Source organism: Manis javanica, chromosome 2, assembly GCF_040802235.1.
Source record: "Manis javanica isolate MJ-LG chromosome 2, MJ_LKY, whole genome shotgun sequence".
NCBI lineage: Eukaryota > Metazoa > Chordata > Mammalia > Pholidota > Manidae > Manis > Manis javanica.
The window spans coordinates 118,929,224-118,954,434 of record NC_133157.1 but is presented as its reverse complement, the minus strand read 5'-3'; the positions used below and the strand labels follow the sequence as shown (position 1 = coordinate 118,954,434).

General features: G+C 40.6%; 1 protein-coding gene across 3 annotated transcripts in view; it reads right to left on the bottom strand.

Annotated features, from left to right (window-relative positions):
• RSU1 (Ras suppressor protein 1) overlaps positions 1-15,032 on the bottom strand; it is a 194,397-nt gene extending 179,365 nt beyond the window's left edge. Inside the window, exons 1-2 of one of the 3 annotated variants that reach the window (XM_073229239.1) lie at positions 14,829-15,032; positions 14,511-14,622 (exon numbers count right to left, since the gene is read on the bottom strand). In XM_073229239.1, the coding sequence (XP_073085340.1) occupies positions 14,511-14,619 (109 nt within the window). In that variant the 5' untranslated portion in view covers positions 14,620-14,622; positions 14,829-15,032. The remainder of the gene's footprint in view (positions 1-14,510; positions 14,623-14,828) is intronic. The other 2 variants (XM_073229240.1, XM_073229238.1) reach the window with 2 other exon arrangements.
• Positions 15,033-25,211: the final 10,179 nt, after the last annotated feature.

The window sequence follows — 25,211 nt, the reverse complement described above, 5'->3', positions numbered from 1 at the left end:
GTTACTGCCCTCAATGAGCTTACTCTAAAGATAAACAGGAGGCAGTAAAACACTATGACATGTAGAATCGAAGTGCCACGAAGGAGGTACGCAGATTCAAAACTTTCATTAAGAGGAATGCTTGACAAGTTCTTCAGTATTAGTCCAGAGTCTTCAAAGTCCAGAGTCCAACTTATTCTCCTACCTCCCTATCTTCCCCCATTCACCCCTGCTTTTTTGTGTGTGTCTGTATTGATGAAATTTTCTAGCATAAAATATTTTATTTGTGTAACATAAAATCAGTGTATGTTCAGAATTATAAAAACCTGGAAATCAAAAACCTAAGCTCCTCATTTTACAGATATGGAAACTGTGGCCCAGGGAGGTAAAGCAAACCTCTCAAGGGCTGGTCACCGACTAGGGGATTTGTACCCACCAGGGCGGATGGCTGTCTGTCCCACAGACCACCAGAATCTGAACTGGGACTACAACCAAGGTTTCACAGTCCTGATCTTGAGCTCTTCTTGCCAAAATGGGACAATAATATTCATACCTGGATGCTGTATTCTTTTCAAGATGATGGCAATTCCTATCATAAAAAAAAAGAGTATAAACCTGAATGGAAAAATTCCTTTCTATCTATTCAATAGCTATAAAATATGACAACTACATAACATGGCTCAAAGTATGCAGTTTCAAGCAGTGTGTGGCCCAGACAATACTCTGATGAGATCCTGATAAAATCACTGCATTTTTCTGAAGCACAAATTCCTCTAGAATTTGAAAATGAAAGGCTGAATTATGTTATTTGATCCTGAGAGACAAATAAAAGAGACAAAACAAGAAAGAACTAGGATTTCTATGTCTACTACATCAATATGCTATGCTGGGCACTTGACAGCCACTCATTAGAAGCAAAAATGTTAAAAAACAAAATAAGGTAATAACAATAGCTAATGTTTACCAGATGCTGAAGAGTGGCTGGCATAGTTCTAAGAGCTTTATTACTTCATCTATTCCTTGCAATAAGCCTGTCTAGTGGTACTATTATTAACCACCTCCCTCCCAGTTTTAGATGAGAGAAATGAGGCAGAGAGAGGCTTAGTAACCTGCTTGTGGTCTCAAAGCTATAAGAAGAGAGAAGCCTTTAAAAGCTGTTTAATAAAAAGAAGCAGATTAATGCTGTTTTTTTCCTGGCCAAACAAATAGAGCCAACAACTATCCACAAACAGCCAACTGCATGCCACATTAAGATGTCCCAAAGATGAAAAGGAATCAGTCCACAGGTTCATTTTTTGCCAAATTGAAGACATGAGCACTACTGAATACACATGCTTTCGGTTTCAGATAATACAGTGTGCTCTCTGCTTCCAGGTATCCCTGTAGATACTCAAGGATCACCCCTCATCCTGACCTCCAAGTAACCCCTTCTTTAATTCCCCATAACTACTATCCTGGGTAGACACCCAGATAACTAGTCAACTCTGCACCAGTTACTATGTAGACATCTGAGTTCTTTGAGTTGTGCCAGCAAATTAATCGAAGCTGAGGAGGGGGTCTTGGGAACCTCTGATCAACAGCCAGCCAGTCAGAAGCCCTGGGGACAGCCTGGACTTTGAAATAGCATCTTCAGTGGGAGGGGCATCAGTCTTGTAGGACTGCACCCTTACCCTTGGGACCTCAGACTGTCTCCAGGTAGACAATGTGAGAACAGAACTGAATCGTAGGACACCCTGCTGGTGCCTGAGAGCTGCATGATAGTGTGGGAAAACCCCACATACCTCATAATGGTGCAGAATCATAGCTGGTGATCAGAAGTGAAACTGGCATCAGAATCAATACCCCTGGCAGAGAGAAGGTCCAGATAAAAGTGGGGCGAGGAACTGGTCAGGCTGTCTCCAACAGCAAGCCATTGTGTTTTTACCACCACATGAAAACAGGAGCTCCGCAAAGTGAGAAAATCTATCCAGAACCATGTCTCCCTCTGAAAGATCAGGAAGACATTCTCCTATAAAAATGAGCAACATAACAGCACCAAGAGCAAATCCCACAGAGTTGTTATGAGGAAAAAAGAAAATAAGGTGAAAAATAACATCTTTATTGGTAATGAAAGCCCACCAACTAGAAAGTTACACATGGAAAACAAATGAAAATTATAACCTACTATGTCCAAACAAGTTAAAACACATTAAGAAAACAATACAAGACATGAAACAGCACAAACTATAATTAGGAAAACTCACAAATGAAAGATCAGACCTCAAACAAGAATTGAAAGAGAAAAGTAAAAATTATTTCAGAACTAATGACAAAATTCAAAGGTATACATCAGATAATGACTTACAGGAAATAGAAAGTAGAAGTTTCTTTTAAAAATAGGAGATAAAGGGATTTGAGAGAAAATGGTAAATATTAAAGACAGGCAACAAGATCAACATACACACTAAAAAGCCTGAAAAAGGAATATTAATCAAGGGAAGAAATATACATTAAAAACCATAACTGAAAAAAACCCCTGAAATTAAAAAAATATATGAATCTTTTAAACTGTAAACATAAAGAATATATTACATACCTGGGAAGTAATCAATGCATAAAGACCTGTATCAAGACATGGTCAAGTAAAATGTCTGGTCTTAAAGAAAAGACATATTTTCAGCATTTAGGATAAATGAGCTACTGTTTCTGCAGGAAATAAAATGAGATTATCATCAGATTTTTAGACAGAAATGCTTTAAGCCAAAAGAAAACAGGACAGATTTAAGATGTTTCAAGAAAGAAACTATTATTCTATACCCAATAAAACTGATCTTTAAATTAAAAAGGTACTAACAATTATACATCATGAACATACAAATACTCTGGACACAGCATTCATTTGGCCCTTCCCAAGAAACCTACCAGAACCTGAGGTTCAATCAGTCAACATAATGACCTAAGGACTGATCATGAGCATAAAATGTATGGGTCTCTGTAGAACCAAGAGTGGATGACATTAAAAAGGGAGAGAGTTTAATAATGGCTCTATGTACTAGAAATTTAGGTATGGCTCATGTACTAAAAAATGGGGAGCCAGATTATAGGAATTAGAAATGGCTTAGAGCTGTATCTGGATTCCAGTCCAGCAAATAAGAGCCCAGAAGTCATCACTCCTATCTGCACAGCAAGAAAAAAGTTGAACAAACAGAAAATAAACAACTCTTCTTAAGTCCATTAAAGTACTGAAGTCACAGGGCAAATGGCCATTCTAGAATTGGAGAGCCAGGTGGAGAGGAATCACAGCTTACGCAGAAGCATAAGTCACTGCTGGAGCCAGCAACCAGTAGGGAAGCTTGAAATGCAACTGATGAGTTTCTGGAGGATGAGCCACTGATTAGCTTGAGAGAGTAAAACTTGTGGGGACCCAGCCTCCAGGAGCCCCACCATGTGTTCAGGGTGAAAAATCAGAGTGAAAACCCCTGTTGCTTCTTGGAGAGGAATGGGCAAGTAATAATTCTGAATAAAACTAAAGCATCTCTTCTTACAAAGGAGAAACAGACCAACTGACATAGGAGAAAGAAACCTCACCACTTCTTACCCTCTTGTCTCACATGAGGGGGAAAAAAACACTGAAAAGCAGCTTGGGAGGTCACAACCCAGAAGCCCAAGCTCACCAAAAGATAGACCTAATAGGATTTTAGGACACTTCCCCTCTCTCCATACCTCAGTAGGGTTCTAATAGGGGATGACAGATAAAAAGCTACAATGTGCAGACACTACTTAAGAAGGAGTCTCTAAAGAAACCCAAAGACAAAAGCAAAGGACACTAGAGGAAACTCCAGCCTATGACACCTACAGCTGCAGCTCACACTAAAGGCCTTTTTACCCCAGGTCCTTTCCCCAGATACATCATGTCTGGCTTTCAACACAAGTACAAGGCATGCTAAGGGGCAAAAAGTACAGTGTAAAGAGAAGAGGCAAACAACAGAACCAGACTCAGACATGACAGAGCTTTTGGAGTTATCGGAACAGGAATATAACTCTGATTGATATGCTAAGGCTCCACTGGAAAAAATGGACAACATGCAAGAAAGAACACATGGGCAATGGAAGAGAAAAGATGGAAACTCTAATTAGGAATAAAAAAGAAATGTCAGAAATCAAAAACACTGTAACAGAAGTGAAGAATGACTTTGGTGGGCACACTGGACACAATTGAGGAAATAATTAATTAGCTTGAAAATAAGTCAACAGAAATGTGCCAAACTGAAAAGTAAAGAGAAAAAAAATGAAAAAATGGAATAGAGTATCCAAGAGCTATGGGACAATTATGAAAGCTGTGGCACACATGCAATGGGAACACCAAGAGGGAAAGAGACACAGGAACAGAGCCAATATCTGAAGTAATAATGGCTGAGAGTTTTCAAAAATTAATGACAGACACCAAAACACACATACCCTCCTTGAATATTTAGCAAAAGGTAAGGGTAGGATAATTACCTAGAAGGATAATTACCAAAAAGTCTACACCCACGCATATCATATTCAAACTGAAGAAAACCAAAGACAAAGAGAAAATATTTAAAGAATGTAGAGAGGGTTGGGGGAACACTCCATACAGATGAACAAAAATAAGAGTTACATTGGGCTTCTCTTCAGAAACCATGCAAGGGACACAAGAATGCATAAAATATTAAAGTGTTAAAGGAAAAAACCCACCAACCTAGAAATCTGTATTCAGCAAAATTACCCTTTAAATACAAAGGAGAAATACTTTATCAGATTAAGAAAAATTAAGGGAAACTGTTGCCAATGGACCTGCCTTACAAAAAATTAGAAGAGTGCTTCAGAGAGAAGGAAAATTACATAATTAAGAAACTCAACTATATAAAGAAAAGAAGAATACTAAAAGAGAAATAAATGATGTTCCCTCTCACCACTTCGGTTAACCACATATTGGAAGTACTACCTAATGCAGTTAAGAAAAGGTACACAGATTTGAAAGGGAGAGATAAAATGTCCTTTGTCCGCAAATGACATGGTATCTATTCAGAAAACCCAGAAAAACTCACCAAGAAAAGAGAAAGTTGGAACTAAGCAATTATAGCAAGGATAAAAGATACAAGGTTGGTATTCAAAAGTTACCACTTTCCTATATAACAGCAATGAACCAATGGAGTTTAAAATGAAAACAACAGCACTTATATTAGCACAAAAAAATTAAATACTTAAGTATAAATCTAAAAAAATGTGTACAAGATCTATATGAAAAAAGTAGGAAAGAAATCAAAGATCTACATAAATGGAGAGAAACTCTATATTCATGGACAGGAAGACTCAATATTGTTAAGATGTCAATTCTTCCCAACTTGATCTATAGACTCAATGCAGTTCCAATTAAAATCACCGCAAGTTTATTTTGTGGGTGTTGACAAACTGATTCTAAAGTTTATGTGGGAAGGCAAAAGAGGCAGAATTGCCAATAAAATACTGAATAGGAAAAACAAACTCAGAAAATTAACACTACCCAACTTCAAAATTTACTATAAAGCCACAGTAATCAAGACAGTGTGATATTGGTGAAACAGATAAACAGATCAAGAGAATAACAGATTGCCCAGAAATAGACCCTGTCTTGACAATGGGTTTCAGCCCTGGGCAAGTTCACTATGAATTCAATGTGACCAAATAAAAGACAGTAGAACGTTCTTGGGGTGAAAGGGTAATACCCAACTTTATTTCCACAGTGGTAGGTCAGTCACTAAAATCTCATTCACTCAGAAGGAGTCTGCATGCAGCAAACTGGTCTCTGCCTCTGGGCCTCTCTACCCACACAGCGATTCTCTGGGCCTCTCTGCCCACACAGACATCCTCTGGGCCTCTGTCCTCAGCGCTGCCACCCTCCAGTCTCTGCTCTGCTCTCCTGCAGCCTTGCAGCCATGCCACCATGTCACCCAGAGCACTGGGCAGGGTTCTTTATATAGAGTCTGTAATGACATATATTGCCCACACCTATGCAGTGAGCTAGCCAACCAGGGCCAGGTGAGAATCCTGGTCACAGGAACTTTCATTTTATCCACAGACCCACACAAATGCAGTCAACTAATCTTTGTCAGAGGACAAAGGAGCAAGGGAAATTCAACAAAAAAAGGATTATCTTTTCAATAAATGGTGCTGAAACAACTGGAAATCCACAGGAAAAAAAAAACTTGAAACTAGACAAAGAACTTACATCTTTACAAAAATTAACTGAAAATGGTCCATAGACCTAAATGTAAAACACAAAACCATAAAAATCCTAGAATACAACATAGGAGAAAGTCTAGTTGGCCCTGAATTTGCTAATGACTTTCAAGATGCAACACCAAATACACTATCCAAAAAAAAAAAAAGGTGATAAATGATAAATTTTAATGTAAATGTAAAACATCTCCTTTGTGAAAGATACTGCTAAGAGAATTTAAAAAAAAAAAGCCACAGTCTGTGACAAAATTTTTGCAAAACAGGTATCTGATATAGAATTCTATCCAAAGCATACAAAGGGCATTAGAAAACAAACAACCCAATTAAAAAATGGGACATAGACCTTAATAAACACTTCATCAAAGAAGATATACAGATGGCAAATAAGCATATGGAAAGATTTTCTACATCATATGTCCTCAGGGAATTGCAGATTACAAAAAGATACCACTACACACCTATTAGATGGCCCACTCAGAAACTGACACCAAGTTTTGGCAAGGATGTAGAGCAACAGGAACTCCCAGACACTGCGGAGGTAACACAAATGGTGCAGCCACTTTGCAAGACAGTATCCAAGTTTTTTACTAAACCAAAGATACTCTTACCACATGATCCAGCGATTGTGCTCCTTGTTATTTTACCCAAAGGGGGTACAAAAACTACAGCGACACAAAAATCTGCACCCAAGTGCACATTTATACAATCTTAGTCATAATTGCCAAAACTTGGAAGCAACCAAGATGCCCTGCAATAGGTGAGTGGATAACCTGTGAGTGGATAATATGGCAATTAGTGTTATTTATTGAAATAACCAATTAGTGTTAGTTAATAATAAAGAGATATGATTGGCAAGCCAGGAAAAGACACAAAAGAACCTTAGATGCATATTGCTAAGTGAAAGAAACCTTTTTGTAAAGGTTATATACTACATGATTTCAACTATATGATATTCTGGAAAAAACAAAACTAAGAGACATAAAATTTCAGTGGATGCCTGGGGCTTGGGGGAGATAAGGGAGAGAGGGAAAAGTAAGTAGAGCACAGAGGATATATAGGGCAGTGAAACTAGTATGACATTACGCATGTGTTAAAACCCATAGAATGTTGCAAGATAGAGTGAACAGTAATGTAAACTAGTAATTATAGTTAATAATAATGTTATCAGTACTGGTCCAATTCTAACAAACACACCACTTATGCCAGATGTTAATAATAAGGGAAATGGTGGGACTCTTAAAAGGGAAAACCTTTTTAAAAATTAAAGCTTAATGAAATATTAATTAAGGGAGAATGGTGTCAGCATGTGCGCAATTGTTTGCAGCAATATTGGTGGTGGCAATATTAGTATTGATAATTGTGTGTCACGTACTAAATTAGTAGCTGTGAAAAGTTCTATCATGGTTTGTTTCCCTGAGAATCAGGACTGTGTGGGAGGAGGTAGAGAGGTAGCGTTAAGACCAAAAGCCTAGCAGCCCCATATTCTAACTGCATCTACCCACGAGCTCATCAGATACTTTACTTTTAAAAATACTTTTGCTTCTTAGCTCTGACCACAAAAAAGGCCTAAAAAATATGAACAAATGCAGCAGTAATAAGCACCCCTGGAGCCTAGTTTGGGCCTGTCTTGCCAATGGGATTCAGCCCCGGGCAAGTTTGCTATGGATTCAATGTGACCAAAGAAATTGACAGCAAACATTCTTTGAGGTGAAAGGGTTTATTACCCGGCTTGTTCTCCCTGCGGTAGGTGGAGCACTAACGGCTCTGCCTCTGCCCAGAGCACTGGGTCAGCTCTCTCTATAGTGCAGTAATAGCTTATTGCCTAAAGGTGTGGAAGCGGTAGCCTAGCAACAAGCCAGTTACATCATCAGGTGGTTTAAGTTCAGTGAGGATCCTGGCCATGGGAACCCCAACTTCCCCACAGAGCCTAAAATGTTTCCCACGAACAAAAAAAAACAAAACAAAAATAGGGTTTCTTAGAAGACTAGCTGATTCTAGGTCTGGGATAGGAATCTATAGACACATCGGGAAGAGCTTGTTGGCAGATGGGAGACAGTGATCACAGACAGGAGGTACGTCAGCTGGACAGGGCAGCCAGCGAGAAGAGGCTTCCAGAACCCAAACTGGACAGTCTGAGTTTGAACAAGAACAGAGGCTTGAGGCCTACCTGGCAGTTATGAAACATGCTTTGGGTCAGACAGACTGTAACAAAGGAGGTGTCCCTGACTGTGATACACTAAATAAAAGGGGATATCGTTTTACCCTAAGGAAGAGGCCTGAGAGAGGCGGGAAGCAACTGCCCAGACAGCAGTGGACAGGGAAGCAGGATTTGAGTCCGTGGGTCCCTTGAAGGGCCCTGAGCAAAATGCAGAGGCTCAACACTGACCCCTGCTGGCCATGTATTCGATCTACAAGGACTGTCTGGGCCACATTTTTATGCTCTTTTGCTTTAAAAAATGAAAAATAAAACAACCTGTGCAAATTTATGATTCAAAGAAACAAACAACAGACCTTTATGTGAGGTAAACAAATCATCTCTAGTTTTTGCTTCACTATACTGGATATTGTGTACATCTAGATCAAATTTCTTTAAACTAGGTTTATGTAATTTTATGAAAAGAAGATAACAGGATCTGGTTTTCAATTAATACCCACATCAATTCTAGCAGATATTACCATAATTAAGAGCTGGCTATAATGGCAAATCAGTGGGTGTTATGGTTTCTTATGATGAAAATTGATTTAAGATCCATGAAAAAGTTTAAAGTTTTCTCAACATAATACTAATTGATCACTGGATAATTTAAAAATTCAATATGGAGGAAAGTCCCAAAAAGACTCAGCTTAGAAAGTGCCCATCATGAAAAACATGCATTCAATAAATTATTGGATGATATACAGTATTTTAATCAGTTGAAAAACTGCCAACAGTTTTTAATGCCTTCTGACATTCTCAACATAAGCACATCACAATTAAAATCTTGTCAAATGCCCTGCTTTCTCCCTAGCCACCTCGCACACTGTTCATGGCTCTGTACTTGCCATGTAAAGCCACTGTTTTCCTCCTGACTTTGTCACACTGGGCATGTTCATCTAACTTGAATCCTCAGTATGGTGAGGAGGGAGGCATCAGGTGCCCAGACATGATCAAACAGTGAGACAAGCAGGCAAAGCCACTGGAGAAATCCATTAGTGAGTATTCTAAAAACTAAAGAGATAATGTTTTGCATTTGTTCACAATCATAGACAAAACAATTTAAAAATACTAATAGTGAATATTAAGGCTGGTATGTGCCATGCTATAAACTGAAAGTGCCCCCACACCCAAAATTCCTATATTGAAACCTAACCCCCATTTGGGATGGTTTTTTGGGAAGTAGAGCTTTGGGAGGTGATTAGATTGTAAGGGTGGAGCCTCATGAATGGTATCAGTGCCCTTACAAGAGACTGGAGAGAGATGATCTCTCAGCCATGTGAGGACACAGCAAGAATTCTGTGAACCAGAAAGTGGGTTCTTCACCAGACCCTGAATCTGCCCATGTCTCGATCCTGGACTTCCAGCCTCCAGAACTATGAGAACCAGATGCTGTTTATAAGGCCCCCAGTTGATGGTGCCCTGTTACAGCAGCCTGACTGGACTCAGATGTGCCAGATAGTATACCAGGCACTTCACAGCTAATGACTTACAGCAATTCTATGAGGTAGCTACTCTTCTTATTCCCATTTTACAGATGAGACACCTGAGGCTCAAAGAGGTTAACTGACTTGCCCCAGGTTACACAGCTAGCAACGCAAAAGCTGGACACAAAAGAGAGGCCAAGTCACTGGAGCAAAAATGTCAAAATGACTGGAAAAGAGTAAAAGGTCATTAGTTCAGTTACATGAAAGGGGTCACCATTTTTATTTTTATTTCCTGTCTGGATGAAATATTTTCAGTGTTTACCTTGTTCAAAAACCAAAATAGAACGCTGAACAGTTCAATCACATACCTGATAGCTGTGAACTGCTTTCCCTCTGGGAAGTGGGAAGGGGTCGGATATGGTTCCCCTCACCGGCTATGCTTCCTACTGCAGCTCACCAGAATTCTTCACTAAAAGAAACTGCATCCTTCTTCGATAAACTCTTCCCAAGCAAAGAGATAGCAGACATATGCACACCACGCCCAGAGGAGACACATTCCAGGTTAGCTGGGATGATGGGTTAAAATTTAGCACTGGGGGAGCTTCTCAGAGGAAGCACCACAAGAATGCAGTTCTGAGGACAGAGAAGGCATTCCTTCTTTCAACAAGCTGTGAGTGACAAGTGGGGGGGTGGGCAGTTAGCTGGAGGCAGTATAAAGAAAAGGGCTTCCCCGGCCAAGACACTATCTGTTTGCAAACACAAAGCTGGGCATGTACATGCAACTCAAGAGTAAAACAGTAACAGGTCTTAATAAATATTATAGCTAAAAAGATACAGTCTTCACAGCTCCTCTCTCTTTCCCCCAAAGACAGGCTATGCTGATAAAAATTCCCAACAGGGAAGACAACATCCAGGTTTACCAGGGTTTTGGAGCAGCTCTTCCAGATAACATGATTATGTTTTTTTATTATTTTGCATGGTCTGTTAGAGAGGCCAGTCCCTCAGAGGGAGACAGACTTATCTGGGAGATATTTCATTCTACTCTGAAAAGAAAAACAAACTGACAAACGTTTGACCATCCAGAGAGTAGTAAACTTGGAGATCAAAAAATCACAAAAGATTTAAAGAAATGGACAAAAGTCTCCCTGGCCACCAATGGGATCTCTGCTCCCCTGGAAGCTGATTACAGGATGCTTCAGAAGCAACTTTACCATCCAGGTGGAGCCAGCGGCTGTGGCGGGAGAGGCTTCTACAGCAAATTTCTTCAATAAAAAGAACAAATTTGATGTCAATACTCTTGGAAGCTTTACGGAGAATGTGCGTGCAGATTATGTGCAGTGTAGGAAAAAAATGAAGGAAAAGAAATAAAATGATGGGTGATTTCAAAGAAATAGCTATCTGTATTTCTAAGAACCCTACGCAAAAGGAACCAAGTACTGCAGGTTTTACTAAGTCACACAGAAAACCTCAACATATGACATATAAAAGCCCTCCCCAGTCTAATTAATCATACTATTCTGGGCTCAGGCCATTGACTAGGCTGGCACTGGTCACATCTGAGACTTACAGACTATGTGGCATTCACATTAGCAGTTAACACATACTGAGCACTAACTCAGGACCAGGCACAGCGCTAAATGCCTGACACATACCAGCACACTCAGCGCTAGCACACTCCTTGCAAGTGAGTGCTGACATTTCCCTCTGACTCTAGGAAGCTGAGGCTCAGACAGGTTCTCTCCAGTTGCACAGTACTAAACAGAAAATAGACAATCTGACCCCATCCATTCAACTCCAAAAACCCCACATGTAGGCTCTGCCTCCCAGACTAGGATCTGTGCACATCTGGAATATGGCTGGACTGACAGAAAAGGGGAGAGCCTGTCTGATGTCAGTCTCCAGCCTGTGAAGTGTTCCCCATCAGAAAGCTTTTGGTACTTAAATGCCTGGAAAGCTGGTGCAAAGGCAATTTACTACCTCAGAGGAAGGGCTGCATTTCTAACACACAGCTCTCCCAAGCAGAAGCAGACATTTCACATGCTTGTAAGTACTAAAAACCCCCTTTCTTCAGTTCAAAATTTAATTTCTGCTTACCTTTAAGGAAATTAAGAATGAGGAAGGAAAAGATGGAGATGCAATAACCATTCTCTGCCCATGCAAATGAATTGCCGCCTGTGTTTAATTCTGATATTGATACATAAAACATCATGATTACAGTTACAATTTTATAAGTAAAGGGACACATGAATTCTTATACCACATTTAATGTAATCATGTCAAATATTTTAATATATAAAAATATTGAAATAGACACAGTAAGCGATACAGGCTCTGATACCTGAAGGCATCCTGGGGCCTTTCAGGCTCCAGAAGGCAGGGAGTTCTAGCAGAAAGCAGCCACTTCTCCGATCTACACACACGACAGAGGCCAAAGGAGGTGGTATCTCCAAACTTCTCCTAAAGCCCCCAAGAAGCCCTGTTGCTCTTCCTCAAACGACTTCCTCAAATTACTTTGGAAAAATTTAAGAATGACCTTGCTTTTTACCACTGAATATTACACCGGAAACATCTTTTTCAGGATGCAAGTGGCTATCTCTTCTTTAATAAAATCCAAGGCTTCAAAGAGATAGTGCAACTGAACTGAAATAGCTACACTACTGTCCCTTTATAAATTATAAACTCTCCAGTATTTATAAATACAACATAAAGAATCCTCTTCAAAGCTAAAGAGTATAAAGTTCCTCTGCTGAAAGCAATCTCTTTCTTCAACCCCATGAGAAACAGACTGCTGAGAAGTGGAAAGCCTCAGGGCCAAAAGTACAGACAAGCCAGGCCTTCCGCCTGCCATTCACCATCTTCCTCTGGGGCAGCGTGGCCAACCAGCACCATGACCATGACAGAGCCAGAGGGCAGCTAGGGACACACCTACGCTGCAGCTGCCAATTCCGAGTACCAGAGACAACTGCTCTGTGGCTGCCACCAAGGAGCCTTCACACTGGGCGGGGCCAACGCATCCCAGAGGCTGAGACGCTAGGCAGTGGGAAAGCCAAGTTAAATGGCAGGGTCTTCCTTCAGGTTACCAAATGCAAATCCTCTACAACTTTTCATGCTCCTTCCTTTCGTGGACATGTTTCAACAGCACCAACCACAATCTGTGCCAGGCCAAACCAAGGATTCATGGTACATTTGGCTCAGGCCTAAGAAGCAACCTGTCATGTTTTACAGTCTCCTGGACATCTCTCCTCCTTCTCCAATGTCACATCCTGGTCTGGATCATATAAACTCATGGGCCAAATCCATCATCCTTTGCTTCATTCAGCAAACATTTCTGAGCATCTGTGTTCCGTACAAGATAATAAAGAAGGTAAATGTGGACGCAGCACAGCCACAGGACCCCCAGTCTCTAAAAGGGGAAGAGAGACATCTGGATGAAAAACACATCACAAACCCATGTCACAAGAGTCATAAAGCAAGGCACGTCCCACCTCACAAAGTGACTGTCAGCTTGCTACAGACAGAGAAGCTTCACACAGGCTGTGGCATCTGAGCTGGCTCCTGGCAGATAAGTAAAAGGATCTGGGGTGAAGAGGAGTGGAGAGAGTGTAAACAAGACTTCCAAAGGCACAAAGCCAGGAGTGTGCCCTCGGTCAGGAAGGGCAATCAGTTCGGCTTGGTGGGGAGGACATATGCATAAAAGGACCAGGAGCTCAAGTAGATTGTAGCCAGATGCAGAAAGGCCTGCATGTCATGCCAAGGAACTCAGAGCATTAACTGTTGGTAATGAACAAGTAGGAAGAGTGTTTAAGGGAGAGGGTCCAAACTGAAGCCATCTTTAGCCTGAACAAGTTCTGTTTCGCCTATGAAGTATTTTTCAAATACTGGAATTAGCTGCCAACTTCTAAATATTAGAAAATTTCACATAAAAATCTGGACTCTTGGCGTCTTAAAAAAAAAATCTGGTAACACTGGGCCAAAGTCCCATGTGGTGACAAGTATTTGGATCCAAGTGGCACAAGCGGAAGCTACCCCTTCAGATATGATACCTTTATGGAGTTCATTAACACCCTCCCCTGGCCCCAGCATTTGAGTTTGCGGTGCCTGGTTTAAAGGAGAAAGTTACAAAATATGGTGTGTATTATGAGAAAATAACACTCAAAGCAATACAGACTAAAGCACAGGGGCAGCAAAAGTGAGGCAGAGGGAAAGTTAGGAAAATACTACAAAGCACAAAAATGAGATAAGAAGAGCCTAAACTAAGAAAATAAAGATCCAGGAAAAGGTAATGAGTCAGGAAATGTTTAATATACTCTACGCACAAGAATACTTATGGTGTAACTTTTTGAGGAGCCAAAGCCTGTATTAGAAGAAAGGAAGAATGATTCAAAAAAGATTTTCAAGTAAGAAACAAGGAGGCTAGTAAGTAGACTGTGGAAAGTCTACTCAAATGCCCTAAATGAGCACAAAGAGTTGAGGTACAGCAGTAACTGTGATTCTTACCCTAGACTCTCGTCCATTTTCCATTCGGGTCCGACTGCAAACTTGCTGAGCTAAGCTCTTGACAAGTGATGTTTACAAGCAGGGCGTGGGATGTAAACCATTATAACCTCGCACACCAGGATGGGCAGTTACTGGGAAAACGTATAAACCCTTCCCGCTCCTCCCAGGGAAGGCGCTGCCCCAGAACTCACACAAGCCGTTGACATCCAGCATGCTGGAAATGCCCCGGTCACTCATGTCCACTTCCGGCTGGTTCTTCTCCCGGCTCTCCTCCACCAGCTTTTTCAGAGACTTGGACATTATCTGCACCAAACAACAACAAAGCACGTGAGCGACGGCGGGACGGTGCAGGGACAGAAAAGCGAGAGCCCCGGGCTGGCGCTCCCGTTTTCCCTGGAAAGCCGGCATCGGCGGGCAGGGTCCGGGCAGGGGGATGGGGCGGCGTGGGGAGGGAGTTGCCATATCTTTTCGGAGAGATGCGAACCCACGCGCCAGCCACACACACTCACCGCGGAAGGCAGCTCCTGACAGGTGGGGCGCGGGAAGCACGGGCTCTTCCAGGGTGCAACTCAGGTGCCAGAGATGCAGCGGGACAGAGCCCAGTTAGCTTCAGCACGAGAACACGCCCTGTCCCAGCGCTCGACGCCGGCGCACTCGGAGCCGCTCGCCGCTCCACGCCCCGCCCACCCCGGGCCCTTCCCAAATTAGGAGAACAGTTCACCGGACGTGGCTTAAGGGCGAGCCTCCGCCCTTAAAAGAATGTGTACCCCGCGGCTGGCCAGTCACGTCCGTCATTCGGCCTCGAGCTCCGCCCCACCCCTAAGTTATGCCGTCACCCTGGAGTTCCCTGGCTTGAAATTCCGATTGGACCGGGGTTGGCGCGTGCGCACTAGTCTTGGCGCAGGCTCAGTTCGTATGTCGAAGCGCAGAGTACTGTGGGCGGAAGCGGGGCAGTTTAGGAAGTGTCTGCGGGGGGCGTTGTAGCTGAGGTTGGCACCTAGCGAGGGTAGAAGTAGATTGCCTCTCAGCGTCCTGCTTCTGTAATTGTGACTGCTTGTCATGTCTCTTCCTCAGAATTGTGCCTCCCGCTGTATTATAAGCTCCTCCAACACAAGAACTCCGTGGTGGTCTGTGTATCCGCGACTCCCGGCTCGCAGTCCTGGACCTTTTGTGTCACACGAAGAGAAATACACTCAGACAAATAAACGACTTCTTTTTTCCTATACTACACTCAAAATTATGCCACATTTCAGTTTTCCTACTATTCAGTGCTGATTCCCTTGTGCAATTTTCATTATTTATTGGAGTTCCTAACTGCTTTTCTTTTTCTTCTTGTAACCTTTACCACATCTCTAAGATCTTAGAGCGTTCCATTCCTCTCCATTGCTTGAATCTAATGAATTCTTGAAGACTTGAGGAGCCCACTAACGTACTGCGCTTAGACTGGTTCTTTCTGTCCTTCAAGCTGAACAGTTAAATTTTAATTTCTTTTCACTTGGTTTCTGGGTTTAAACCAACATTTCTTATAGTTCCTGGATTACCTCTTAAGTAACTTTCCCTAAAAGAGTGTTTAGGAGACAAATTATGAGTAGTTCCATGTTTTTTAAATCAGTTTCGCTTAATCTCGAAGGCATAGTTCCACTGACTTCTGCTTCCAATGTTGGTTCCCAGAAGAGCTGGTCTCCTTCTCAAGTCCTTGCAGGGAACTATTGTTTTCTCTTGGAAAGCATTTGTAGATTACTTTATATTCTTTATGTTCTGAAATTTCCCCATAATATCTCTTATTGAAGATCTTTATCATTTTATCTGTTCTTTTCATTGAAGATTCATTGCTCTCTTCCTCTCTGAAAAATTTTTTTGTAATTTCTTTGAAATTTCTTTCCTGCCATTTTCTCTGATTTACCAGTCTTTCTGGGAATCTTATTAGTTATATGACAGCCTCCAAGACCAATCTCTTATAGTTATCTTTTTTTTTCTTGTATATTTCTTCATCTTTTTAACTTAATGTTCTGGGAAATTACATCATTTTTATCTACCAAATCTATTAAATTTTCAAATATTACTTTAGCTATTAACCAAAAATACTCTCTAAGACCTCTTTCTTGTTTAATAGCCCCCTGCTTCTGTTTCACAAATGCACTTTCAACTATCTCTGAGAATAACAACTTTTAAACCTCTCTTCTGTTCACTAAATTGTGTTTCCTTGTGTCCCTTTCCTGTTAGCTTAGCTAGCCTTTTCCTAATCATGCTGAAAATCGTCCTCTGTGTGGCACTTCTTGGTCATCCTTTCATATTCAGCCATGAAGGTCGGAGCTGATTTTTCTAGAGAGCTAGTGTGCTTTCTTTCCTCTTCTGCTGTTGATGTGCATTTGTTTCCCTCCTAGGTCTGCATTAATTTTCCCTGGGCTGTATGTTAAATGTCTTTAGAAGTGGAGAACCCAGTTGTATGCCTGCATGTAATCACAAGGGTGCCTTCCCTGGTAGAGGGAAATGGTGATTTGGAGGTGCCAACTAATTCAGTTGTGATTTATCATCTCACCTTCTCACACTGCACCTACCAGCCCCACGTCCAGAAAATCAATTCCCAGTTCTGCTGCAGAATTATTTTGGCCTGCACTTTCTGTCTGCTTCATTTGTCAGCATGCTTTCATTCATGTCCTGTTTTCCAGAAATTTATTTTCACTCTTTATAATTATCCTCTGATTCTCTTCACTTTTAGTAGTGCTGCTCTTAATGAAATGTGTCCCTAAGTTCCATATTTTTATAACATGAAACGAGGGCCAGCTACCTGGGTATGTAGTTTGTGAAGGTACACAAGGTTCCCTGCATAGATGGTCCTTATGCTTGGTTTAATGTTCCACTGTCACCATCTTGAAATATTCACTAATTTTTTAACAAGGAGCCCTATATTTGCCTTTTGCATTGGGATCTGCAAATGTAGGCAGTCCTGTATAGAAAAGTCAGTATCTATCAGAGCTTAATTTGCTTCTGCAGCATCACTGCCAAGTGCTCTATGCTTACATCCAGTATATGCTTCAATAGTTCCCATGAGGAGAGATGTACTACCCCTACCCCATGGCCCCACAGAGTAGGCCAATCAAAGATAGAGAATGGAAGATGTGTGGTCCACATGAGGCACACTAGATTATGACAACCGGTAAATTCACATAAATTTTTGCAGAAATCATTAATTTTAAAAAAGCTTTATTTATTCTCTAAACTGTATTTATACTAAACTCCTTACTACATGACATATAAAGTTACCAGATTAAAACTGGGAAAAGCAAATTTGAATCATCAAATATCCAGCAATTATCACATCATTTTTCTCTCAATAACTTCCCCATTAAATTGATAGCACAGATGACTTGCGGTCTCAATAAGTAAAAAATTTTGTCTCATGAACATGACTTTTGATGCTGTGTAATGTGTTTTTACTAAACTAATAGCAACTGCATTAACATTATTTCTGTGTCATATAACTGTGTCAATCTTTTTTTTAACAATTCCAAAAGGTCCATGAAAATAGTTTGACTATCATATTTAAAAGTTCACACCTAATCCTTCCAACTGGAGGGAGGCTCAAGCTTGGGTGGTGGCTGCGGGTAGAATCACTGGGCTGTCACTCGCTTTGATAAAACTTTCCACACCTTGTTTTTCTCAACTGTAGAATAGGGGTGATGGTTCTTAGGATTCCGTTTCAATGAGTGACATATGAGAATGATGCCTGGCATAGAATAAATGTTATACAGAGATAAGTTCTCAATAAAATTAATGATGTTAGTACTACAATGCTGAGTTTGTGACATATTTTTAACAGTTTCCCCATTAAATGGAGTTGAAATTTACTAGGAAGTCATGACAAATAGAACCCCTATCCTGGGTATCTCCTACTCCACACTGCCATCAGCCCCATCCAACCCCCTGCACATTAGAAATAAGAAGTCCTGAAGTGTCAGGAGGTTCTAACATGCTTCCTAGGAAAGTGTGTCTGACTGAAAATGACTCGTGTAGATACCATACTCTCCTGACACAGTCTAAGATCAAATCTTCTTTACTGTTTGACAGCTGCATATCTTAATTTCGCTTTCAGATAAAATTCCTATGCTACTTCAAGAGTTATTTCTGCAGTTTCTCCATATCCTGTACCTTTGTGATTCATTTTTAGATCAAAGAGCAAGATGTCTGTCCCCATCAAACTGCACCGTGAGGGCCCCAGTCCATTGCTACAGCTTGTTGAGGCCCTTTTGGTTTGAAGGTGTTGTTTATCACATTCACTGTTCTTTCCAATAGCGAGTCACCTATAAAGTTGATCCACCTATTGAAATCCAGAGTTAAAGGAAGCAGGAATTATGGTGAAAGTATTTTATTTATGTGGCTCAGTACTCTGTGCATAAGTTACTACTCTGGCACATGGGCATTAGAGTAAGATGAGTAACACATTCTACAGCTTCTTCCATTCACTTGCTCCCATGTTCTTAATGAGACTTAACTTTAAACATTTAAAATAAAGTCTCTTTGTTAAAGGCAGCATAACACTTTATGAAAGTATTCCTTAAACTCTGTATAACTTCACGTCTTATGTTGTTACGCTGGAATAGACATGGCGGTACTCATGGAAACAGGCACAGAGACGTGAAGCAAGCACTTTGCTAGTAGGGCTAAACTTCAAATGCAGGCAGCTTGGCTCCCAAGGTCCTATTCTGAAAGCATCGTGTGCTTAGTCGAAATGTAAAATTCAGCTTGAACAGTTATTTACACCCATAGTGAAAGACTACATTTTAATGAGTTAAAAATAGATGTTGCATCACTGTGTACACTTAAATAATATTTATTACTCCTAATTTGATATTCACAGTGAAAACTGTACTTCTTTTTTATAATCAGCTTTTCAAAATGTACAGCACATATGCCATAATGATTTCCAGCTTTTTAAGGGATCTTAGAAAATTTCAGCTCCAAACATTAGAACTCAGGATGACATGGGCAGCCAAGACTAAAGAAGCCAAATTCCACATTCAAAACAAAATGTGTAAATATTGATTCCACATGTACTTTGGTGAGAAATATTAAAGTCAAGTTATTCTCAGTGGCACAGACAGGAGGTCACGTATGAGGACGGCAGAATCCCAGCCAGTGCCAAGTCTGATGGCCCGGGCGGTGGAGCCGAAGTACTGAGGAGCACAGGGCGTCACAGTGAGCTGGCCCAGGCCAGTCGGATTGCTGACGGGCGCCCTGTATACTCCGCGTGAAATTTTATGAAGACTTGATTTGAGGAGGCCACAAAGGGAGCTATGTTAGTGTCCTAAAATTGAAGACAAAGAAGTAAATTATAATTTTCACAAATTTGAACATTTTTCTTCTGGAAATGTAAAAAAAACCTAGTAAAAAAGTATTGCATAAAGAAGTGTTAGAGAATTTACAGTAAACCTGCATATATGTCTAGAAGTTATCTTCTAAGAATTAATATAGACACATTACAACAGAATAGTGCTAGAGGTGGGGGGCTGAGGGGAAAAGGGAAGTGGTTGCTAATAGTCACAGGGGTGTCTTCTCTCTGGCGTGGTGGAAATGTTCTAAAATGGAATGTGCTTAAGCCCTGAGCTACACAACTCTGTGTTCTACTACACACTGGTGACTGTACACTGTCAGTGAATGAACTCTACGGCATGTGAGTTATATCTCAATGAAACTTTTGTGTACTTTTTCTTTCCATTTCAACCTGTTCCCAAATGTCCACATGACAAACTAGTGTGGACAGTTAGCTGAAGTTTTAAACTCTCCTAACTTCTGTTATTCTTTCATGTTTCCAGATGTCAGACACTGGAACTGAGAGGAGTGTGGTATCTCCCAATGAACAATTACATTTATTTTATCATAAAAGAAAACATTTTCAAACCATCACATGATTAGCTATCTAAGCAACGACTTACACCATCACTCTGGAAGTAAACTTACTTTACTGGACTTGACATGCTAAAGAAATTGGCTGTATCTTTAATTTTAAAAAGTGAACAACTACACTTGAAACCGTGTCCACATTAAGAAAATATAATGCAAAACTGGGAAAATATTGTAAACACCACAATATGAAAAAACCTAACATATCTAGTTGTGTACATTAATGTCATGCAACACTGGTTTAAATGGAAGGAAGCTCTCCTCTTGGTGCCTCAGTTTTCTTTTATCTGAAAAGCCCAGGTTATCCTGTTCTTTCAACCTTGTCAAAAAAACAAGAAATAACAAGGATTGGCAAGAATGTGGAGAAAAAGGAAGGCTCATGCACTGTGGGTGAGAATGCACACTGTTGCAGCCCTTATGGAAAATAGTACAGAGGTTCCTCAAAAAATTAAAAACAGAATTACTATATAATCCAGCAATTCCACTTCTGGGAATGTATCCGAAGGAGATAAAAACAGTAACTGGAAAAGATATGTGCATCCCCATGTTCACCTCAGCATTACTGACAATAGCCACAGCATGGTAACAACCTACATGCCCATCAAGGGAAGAACACATAAAGAAAATGTGTGTAGGTAGCTAGATAGACATAAATATACATGGAATCTTAATGGGAAATCCTGCCATTTGTGACAACAGGGAAAGGACCGTGAAGGCATTATGCTAAGTGAAATGTCAGAGAAAGACTAATACTGTGTGAGTTTCCCCATTGTATTATTCACTTATGTGGAATCTAAACAAAACAAAACCAAGCTCATGATATAGAGCACAGTGGTGGTGGCCACAGGCGTCAGGTGGGGCATGGGAAATGGGGGAAGGTGCTCAAGGTGCAAGCCTGCAGCGCCACAGTAAGCAAGTCCTGGGGTGATGTGCAGCGTGCTGACTGCAGTTCTAATATTGGACTGCATTAGAAGATTACTGCTGGGAAAGTAGCTCATAAAAGTTCTCATCACAAGAAAGTAAAATGCATGCTGAGCACCTGAAATGAATATAACGGTACATGTCAATTATGCCTCAATTAAGAAAAATCCCTGTCCTGTTTAATTAGAACATCTAACTGAGTCAAGAGGAGAACCGCGAGAGACAGATCGTCCCAGCAGCAAGCACATGCAGCTCACCGGAACGCTGTGTATCTGCTGTCACAGGGACGGAGAGCAGTGAGGGTGGACGCCGGCAATGTCCAGTCGGCATCACAGTTCTAACCTGATGTTTAGGGAAGATCCGTTACACCACAACTTCACAAAAACAATCACACTATTAGTCACCAGACCCGCCTTTAATATTCTTTTCTTCCAAGAATTCCTGCCATTTTCAGCAAGAAGTAGATGAAATGGAGCGAGGTGTTCTAATTTTCTATAGCTTTAGTCATGAAAAAAGAAACATGGGTAGCCAGCCAGCCCATGGGGCGCTGACTGAAATCACATAGGAGCTTTTAAAAGCAAGGGTTCCTACCCCAGAAATCAGTAGGTGTCGGGTGGGGGTGGAAGTCCCTACCGCTAAATAGCTGCGATTCCGCGCAGGCCAGGTTAGTAACAATCGCTATTCGGTTAACGCAATGCCCACTAGGTGGCACTTGCGCTCCCCAGATAGAAACGCAAGTCAGAAAACTACCGAATTTGTAAAAGGCTTGTGCTTTGTACTTTGCATGTGTCTGCCTTTAAAAGTACATACTGAGCTATTATTCTAAAATGATAAACGGAAATTTTTAATGTTTGTTTACTTACTGCTCCACAATATAGTCCAGACGATGGAGAATTAGCATCCGGTCCATCGTAGAGTATGAGATAGTTGTGAACACAGTCGCCGGGGTCGTCGATGCTGATCAAGTAAAAACTGATGGTGACAAGTCTTTTAACAGGAGAATGATGGCCCATTCACAGTGGGTGTTGTTTTAACAGGAGCAATGATGGCCCATTCACAGTGGGTGTTGTTTGGGTACGTGCTGGGATAGCCGGGGCTGGTGAAGAAGTTCCTCACAGCCTACAAGGAAACAAGTGCAGGAAATTTGGCTCAGCAAAGCAGTAACAGCCCACTCGCCCGGCAAGAAAAGTTATTTTCCTGAAGTGCAGAGACCCTCTGCAAGAGTCGCTGAAGCCAAAACCTTTCTTCTGCGCCTTCTTTGGGCCTCATCCCACGCATCCCTCCCACCCGCTGCCTGACTCCTCCTCGCTCCACCTCATACTCTTTCCCTGCACATCCTGATTCAGGGACGAGCCTCTCCAGGACTGGCCTTTGGAAAGCGCAGGTTGAAGACACAGCTGTGTACTCTTGGGTGGGATGGTGTCAAGCTCTCCTACACAGCGAGTTGATGATAATGACAGGGGTGATGTAACATTAACAGTGAAGTTCCAGGGCTGAGTTGAAAGAGGGTGTTATAGCAGGTTTCAGCAGTAACTATTTTGTTATATAAACGACTTTACCAGGCTTATAAAAGGCAGTCCCAAGACTGACTTGCTCAAAGTCAAAGCTCTTGAAATATTGGTGTGAATTTGCTCAGTGTGCTAACTCGCACAAGAAAGTTATCATTATTTAGGCCAGATAGCCCTGGGGACCCCAGTATCATATGAACCATGCAGGAAGACTGCATGGCATACTTTAAAAGTGCTGGGCTGGTGGCTGCCCACTGGAAGTCTAATCCTGCCTCTGCCACAGTCTAGCTGTGCATTTGGAAAAACTCATTAATCTTATGTTTTATTTTCCTATTTATAAAATTAGGGCATTGGAGATCATCTTTAAGCATCTTTAGCTGCCAAGATTTCACTATTTATGATTGCCTTGATAGAACCCTTTTCTGGTCCTGCAGGATATATTTAAAGTGAGTCATTTTTATTACTCTATTTTTTAAAGATTTTGGTATTATAATGCTGTTTTATAAAGCTATTCCTCCTCTTTTGAGTAAAATATACCTACATGACTCTAATTTCCTAACCAACCAACCAAGAATCAGGAAGGTACTTAGTTCCTTGGAAAAGCCATTAGCCTCCAGGACTGCCAGCAACTGACAGGGACTGCGAGGAGCACAGCCTCTTTTATACATATGTATATATATATGCATATAATCTTTTACACATACATAGGTATAATACATATATTTGGTTATTCAGTTGTAGCTCAGAATGTATAAAGGAATTTTTTAATCTTCCTACCTGATCTATACTTTTACGTAAACATGTATTCTTTAATATGTAGTAATATAAAGGAATAATCAGAAAAAGTAGGCTTGAAGAGAATCTTTCATTGTTAAAAATTCCTATTTTTATCAGAAAATAATCAGGTGTACAGATGGATAAAAAGAACATGTTCACTTCCAGTTGTCTGTCTTCCATTAGACCCCGTACGTTTTTTCCAATCACATTACTTGTTCTATGAAATACAAATGTCTTACCAGAGGGTGATGAGGTCCAGATTATTTCATATCCATCGCTGGATGTGGTACTATCATTCTTTAAGTGTAGGAACAATTCATTATTTTTAGAGAAGATAGGATTTGGCAGCAGAGGTTCACAATATGTGCCAAGCAAGGGTGAAATGCTTTCACTTCTGTTTCTCACATTTAAAAATGAGTCATTAATTATTACACATAAGCATATTATACTTTCTTCCTGATTTATTATGGCTATACATGGACACACGAGACCATCTGATTGACAGCTTTTTTTGGAAAAGCTTTGTTGTTTTGTGTACTTAAGAACAAAGAGTTTTCTGAAAATACCCCCAGAAGTTACCTTCACTTGCAAAAGAGAGACACATTCAATTTGGAGAGCAAAACCATCTGTGAAATTTTAAAAAGATGCAGGTGGGGAGATAGGGCAGGGAGCAGATACTGCCTGCTCTGCTGCCAGTGATTCTGTTACACTTCATTCATTGTACTGTGTGCATGGTTTCTTCCTTGAAAATGGATTGCCTATAAAGGAGCAATGAAAAAAATCAATATACAAAGTATAATAAAGTTCAAAACAAAAGGAATTTCTGTACTGGAAAAGGACATAATTCAATAAATCTATAAAATTTCTGACAATTTTAAAAACATATATTGAGACAGAATTAATTTTTTTACACTTTAACAAATAAAAAAGCCCCAACATTTCAGTGGCTCATCACAAGGAACTATATTTCTCACTCATGTAACAGTCACTATAGATGTTCCTGGTCAGTCAGTAGTTATCTTGCCTGTGGTGATTCAGGGACCCAGGTTCCTGCCAACTTCTGGTGCCATAATTCAAATGGCCTCCTTTGTTGCTTGTGTTCAGATGGCAGGACAAAGAATTCCTTAAAGGTCTTGGCCTGTAGGTGACACACATCACTTTCACTTGTATTCTGTAGTCAGCTACTAGTCACAAGTCCACAAGTGTCAGTCAAAGGACTAGAAAATGTAGTCCTTGGTGGGGAAGCCACATTTCAATTCCAAGTCCACATGACAGAAAGGAGGCACAATTGCTGGCTGACAGCAAGCGCTCAGTGGCATTGATTACATCATGCTAAAATAAAATCTATATGGAGCAATACTTAAATGCTTTATGAAAGCAGATAATTTTAATAACAGAAATGGAAAAGTCAGTCTGTTATGTCAAGATAAAAAATATGAAGGCAAAGCATTACTTAATTCACTACAAACAAAAGCCATGCCAACCAGCAAACAGGGAGTGGGGAGGATATGTGACTCACAACAGAACAAAGGGATCATTTCTGTATGAATGTTTCCTATAAATTAAGAAAATCCCAACAGTCCAAAAGGAAAAGCAGGAGAGGATAGAAGATGATAGTTCACCCAAGGACGGAATAGGATGACTAACTAATTAATAAAAAACAAAACCAAAACAAAAGGAATTTCTGTACTGGAAAAGGACATAATTCAATAAATCTATAAAATTTCTGACAATTTTAAAAACATATATTCTGAGACAGAATTAATTTTTTTACACTTTAACAAA